This window comes from Lepidochelys kempii, chromosome 2 (assembly GCF_965140265.1).
Source record: "Lepidochelys kempii isolate rLepKem1 chromosome 2, rLepKem1.hap2, whole genome shotgun sequence".
Lineage (NCBI taxonomy): Eukaryota > Metazoa > Chordata > Testudines > Cheloniidae > Lepidochelys > Lepidochelys kempii.
This window is the reverse complement of record NC_133257.1, coordinates 37,498,118-37,504,008: the sequence shown is the minus strand read 5'-3', so window position 1 is coordinate 37,504,008 and position 5,891 is coordinate 37,498,118. Positions and strand designations below refer to the sequence as shown.

At 38.5% G+C, this 5,891-nt stretch overlaps 1 protein-coding gene across 1 annotated transcript; it reads left to right on the top strand.

The window, feature by feature from the left end:
* Positions 1 to 536: 536 nt before the first annotated feature.
* Positions 537 to 5,276, top strand: ODF1 (outer dense fiber of sperm tails 1). Its single transcript, XM_073329318.1, has 2 exons — positions 537 to 832; positions 4,940 to 5,276. Exons 1-2 carry the CDS (start codon positions 537 to 539, stop codon positions 5,253 to 5,255), a joined length of 612 nt encoding a protein of 203 aa, XP_073185419.1. The 3' UTR covers positions 5,256 to 5,276.
* The last annotated feature ends 615 nt before the right edge of the window (positions 5,277 to 5,891 follow it).

Genomic DNA, 5,891 nt, shown 5'->3' with positions numbered 1-5,891 from the left:
GAAAACACCTGTGCACATTCTCCCAGCTTTGGTTCATATGTTGTATTTTAAAAAAGAGGAAATAAATGTGAATAACTATATTAATGCAATACTGTGATTGAAACTTTACGAGTGAGAAAATACTCTATTAGAGCAAACAGTATAAGCGGACACCATATAGAGTGACACAAAATAATATGTATGTACAATGGGGCCAAGTTACACTTGCTGGGGAATCCATAAATTGTCCAAAATGTTGAACTGACTAACTTGTGTGAGTATGAAATACCAACCAGAGTGTTTAATCCATGTAGTGTTTTGCATTTAATAACTTTCTGGGAGACAGCCACTGATTGCAGTTCCCATGCCAACTGCAGGATTGTGACACATTTGCAGGCTGCTGATGTCATAAAATGACTGCTGGAATATAGCTAAAGCATCTGCAGTTTGTTTTTTAAAACTAACTTCTGGCCAGAGCTTGCAAGACAATTTTTTCTCACACGAGTGCAAGTTATCAAAAGTTGTACTCGTACGCTAATATGGTTTAAAGCTTTAAGATGTCTTTGTGCTGTCGCTTTTTGGAAGATGCCAAGCGAGATTTGAGAAAGGCAGATAGAGAAATAAGGAGACAGATAAGGCTGATGGACATGCATCCACATTACCTATGCAATACACTCCTGCATCCACACTGCCTGTGTGATATACACCTGCATCCACACTGTGAGTGTGAAGTACACCCGTATCCACATTGCCTGTGTGCTATACATCCACATTGTCATCCACCATCATGCCTCACAGTTTGGGAGAAGAAAGCCATTAAAGCAAAACTGGAGGCAGAGCGAGAACTGGACAGGTAAATGAGCTTATTTATTAGCCTTCTATAGCCAGTAGGACTCTTTAAATTGAATTAAAGGAATTTGACAGCTGAGTTTTGAGTAAAGTTGAAATGGGTAAACAGGATAATAGACAAAGCTCAATTTCAGGGAAATGTAGGAACTGTAAGAGTTTGAAAAAAATGGTAATGTCATTGTCTAGAAGGTATGGAGATAATTATATAAACAGTGCCTGAGTGTTAAATATTGTAGTCTTCCTATGGAAAAGAAATAGGATATCATTTAAAAATATTTAAGGCAACAAATTAAATGTCAGACTATGTGTAAAAGTAAATGAGAATACATAGATCTAGTCTTGGGCCAGATTCCGATCTTACTTTAAACCCAGAGTAACTCAATCTATTAAGAGTTGGGTATTATTTATTATGAAATTGAATTCAATGGCGCTCCAGATTTACACTGGCATAAAGGAAATCAGAATCCAGTTCTAAATGAGAAGCTGTGATAAATGATAAACTTGCCATTTGAGTTAAAGGTTAATGAGCAATCATTTGCAAATTGGATACTATTAATTTAGGCTTAAATAGAGACTGGGAGTGGCTAAGTCATTATGCAAGGTAGCCTATTTCCTCTTGTTTTTTCCTACCCCCCCCCCAGATGTTCTGGTTTAACTTGGATTTAAACTTGGAGAGTGGTCAGTTTTGAAGGGGTTTTACCAGCAGGAGAGTGAGTTTGTGTGTGTATGGGGGTGGGGGGGGGATGTGAGAAAACCTGGATTTGTGCTGGAAATGGCCCACCTTAATTATGCACATTATAGGGAGAATGGTCACTTTGGATGAGCTATTACCAGCAGGATAGTGAGTTTGTGTGTCTGGTTTTTGGGAGGGGGGTGAGGGGGTGAGAGAACCTGGATTTGTGCAGGAAATGGCCCAACTTTATTATCATGCACATTGTGTAAAGAGTTGTCACTTTGGATGGGCTATCACCAGCAGGAGAGTGAATCTGTGGGGGGGGGGGGTGGAGGGTGAGAAAACCTGGATTTGTGCTGGAAATGGCCCACCTGGTGATCACTTTAGATAAGCTATTACCAGCAGGACAGTGGGGTGGGAGGAGGTATTGTTTCATATTCTCTGTGTATATATAAAGTCTGCTGCAGTTTCCACGGTATGCATCCGATGAAGTGAGCTGTAGCTCACGAAAGCTCATGCTCAAATAAATTGGTTAGTCTCTAAGGTGCCACAAGTACTCCTTTTCTTTTTGTGAAACAAGAAGGGGTAAGAAATCCTTTGCCAGAGAGACAGAAGCATATTCATTAAGAGGTGGGGACTTTGGTAGGTTTTAATTAATAAATTATTTGAATATATCTTATTTACCTGCAGTTTTTCCCCTACTCAAAATTTAAACTTCTGTTAAATATTGTGCTTGGAGGTGAGGTTTTGATTTTTGCCAGTTAAAAATGTGATGCTGCCAGTACACACAGAGGTTTGAATATTGGCTTATATTCTCTGCTGCGCTCAGGCTCCACGGAATGCGACAGAGCTGGAGGAGAGGGAAGCCCCGGGGAGCTGTATAGTGATCCTTGGTCCCTGGTTGGGTTTTACACTAACCCTAGGAGGAGTGAGAGCAGCCTCGGGACTGCTTTACATTCTCTCCATTGTAACAGCTCCTCCACTTTAGAATAGCTGGAGTGCAGTCACAGCCCCGCTGCACATCATATGCCAAAGGCTGCAGGAGGAGGTGGAAGAACATGAAGATACTCTGGATTTTCACCAGCTGAATTTGAGTCAGAATTTGATGCATAACATCAAATTTTGAAGTTGCAACTCATGCAAAACCCGGTGAAGTTTTGCCTGAGTAAAAACAGATTGAGGGCTCCAGGATCTGGGCCAATGACTTCAAAATTGAAGAGAGTTTTGCCCGAGTATCAGGTCCATAGTGTAATCCTTGCCACCCTGTTTCTGAAATTGGTTACATTTTCATTATGCATCTGCTTGCACTGCTCTGACTATAGTCACCACATGAGAGAAGAATTTTTTTGGTCTAGAAAAATCAAATATCATCCTCTCTCAAAGAACACTGAAACTCATATGGATGCTGTAAGTTTCCAATCATATCACTCCTTTTCCACAACATTTATTCACCTAAGATTAAGTCTCCTTAAGTGATTGATGAGAAAGTCCAAGGAGGCAGCAGCACAGAATTCATGAACTCACAAAGGAAGAAAAATAGATTTCTAAATGTTGTGCTAAATTGAATCATCTTAGTTTTGTAGAATAGGAATAATATTCCTGGAGCTGGGCTACACTGGTAATAAACTGCTAAACTCATCTGACTTGCTGTGTCCAGTTTATCGTTTATTGTCCTATATACTCTGACATCACACAATCTATTGAATTTGGTATCTTATGTCCCATTCAGTTTGTTACAGTTGAGACTGGGACCTTCTATTGGATATTTTGTAAATGGTTTGAATGAGAGTCATGTTTTTGGTTGATTAGTGTCATTTCACATTGTAAATTGTTATTTTAATGGTCCAATCAGCCACCATCCTAGCTCTGCACAGGAGACATTTAATTTTGTGTGTGCATGCCTGAAGAGTGTGTCTCATGTATAGATCACATTTAACAATTTCTCACTTGAAAATGTAATTAGTTATAACCATTCATTTGACAATTTAGGATGATTTGTTAAGTGGATGTGCACTGGTGTCTATTGGCTAATGGGGAGGGCTGGCTGTTGTGTGTTTAGGGTGACAGAACTCTTCACCTTCACAGTTGTCTCATCCAAAAAGCACACAAACCCTCGATTACTGAAGGACATGGATATTTGTTCATTGATGGTGTAGCCAATTCCACAAGTAGTGTGCATCAAAATATGAACCTATCTCCATTAATATATGAGAATAGACCTTACACTTGGATTTACTTTGTCATCAAATAAATGTGTTCTTATTCCATGCTGTATACAAAATTAATCTTAACTCCGTTTTTTAAAATTTTTTTGAAACTTTTTATTAAGGCAATGTTACACTAAAATGTTAACAATACTACATCATATTATTACTTATTCAAATAACCTGGTAAAGATTTTGTCTTGCTGGGTGGGGAGCCCACCTCTCTTGAGTATGCTAGAAAGGGTGACCAAATTTCTAAATACCTATCCTCTTTTTAGTGCTCCTCTTGCGTACATACTTGAGATTTTCTATTACAAAGATAGTCCATATTTTTCGATACCACAATTCCGGGGTGGGGGGGTGTCACATTTGTAATAATGTGGCATACAAAGTTAGCTGCTAACAATAAGAAATTAATTTGTCATTCGGTTTAAAGTATAGATCCTTTAGTGGAGTATTAAGTAACCAAGTCAGGGGATCTCCAGGAAGGCAGCATTTTGTCTTTAATAATTTCCTCCCAAAACCATCTAAATTCTGCATACAACCACCATATGTACAAGCACATTCCTCTTTCCCCACAGCCTTCCAACGGAGTGCCTCTGTAGTAGAAAACATATGATGGATCTTAACTGGAGTCAAATGCCATCCATACAGTAATTTATTTAAAAATTCTTTATGTGCTGCACAAATTGAAGATGTTTATCCCATTTCCCACAGAGACCCACTCATCCGGATCAATTTATTTGTCCAAATCTCTCTCCCATCTTTTCATCTTGGTTGTTTCCTTATCAACGTCTTTTTCAGTCAAAATTAGATATCTTAGAAATTGAACCTTTTGTTCCGGCTTACTCCTAGATCAACTCCTCAAATGTGGTTGAAGGTCTAGATAAAGCTACTTCAAATCCATATTTGACAATACAATATTTTACTTGTAAATATTGAAAATATGGGATTTTTTATTATTGACATTATTATATACCTCTTGGTATGATTTCAAAGCAGGTCCCAGGCACAGATGTCTGAATTAAGTAATCTCAGCTCTTACCCACAACAAAGAATCACTTTGATACTTCCTAGGGATAAATTTCTGATTATTAATGAAAGTAGCTAAGGGAGAGGACCTCAGCAACAGGAATTTCAAAAATTTGACCAAAGCTTCTAAGGTGGTCTGGATGAATGGATGACTTTTTATTTTTGGTGACCTAAATTTCTTGTTTTATTTTTTTTATTACAGCATTCGAAGAAGAGTTAATAGGATGTTGAACTCACGCCATGACCATAAGCTTTTAGCTCTGATGGATGTTAAGGGGTTTGACCCAGAGGAAGTTACAGTGAAGGTGAAAGATGGGAAGGTTAAAGTGTCAGCTGAACATGAGGAGGAGCGTAGGACCCTACGAGGGAAGGAATACAACTACACAAACCTTACCAAGGAGATCAGCTTGCCTCCAGGGGTACATGAAGAGGAGGTGATGTACACTGTAGGACCTAGCAGTATGGTGAAGATTGAAACTCCACGCAAGTGTTTTCCTTGCCTCCTGAGTCTAATTTGAAGACAGTGGACTCTGAGCAGCAGTAGTACTGTACATGTACATAGCACAAACTCCTCCTCTGGTGTTTTTTAACTCTACCTTTTAAGCATAAGTTGGCAACTGTTCTGACCAGTTTAGAAACAAACAATAGTGCTGCAAAACTACTTTTTTGAGTGCAAGTCTTTTGGTTTCATTTTGAAGGGTTTCTTGTGACTTTGTCAGCAGTCAAAAGAAATAGGGACATTATCCAATATGAAGATAAAAAATTGTTTAGAAATACTAAACTATGGTAACTTGTTAAGTAATAAAAGACCCATATAGGTGTAGCATAATTCCAGAAGCTGACATTGCCACTGCTCATTGTTTCGGAGATTAAGCCTAGAAGGGACCATTATTATCATCTAGTCTGACCTTTTGCATAACACAGGCCATAGAATTTCCCCCAATAATTCCTCCATCAAGTCCATAATTTTTGTTCGAGTTATAGCATATCTTTTAGAAAAACATGCAGTCTTGATTTAAAGGCATCAAGTGATGGGAAATCTACCATATTCCTAGGTAAGCTGTTCCAATGGCTAATTCTAATGGTTATTTTTAGTTGGAATATATGTAGCTTCAGCTTCCAGCCTATGGATCTCATTATGCCTTTTTCTGCTA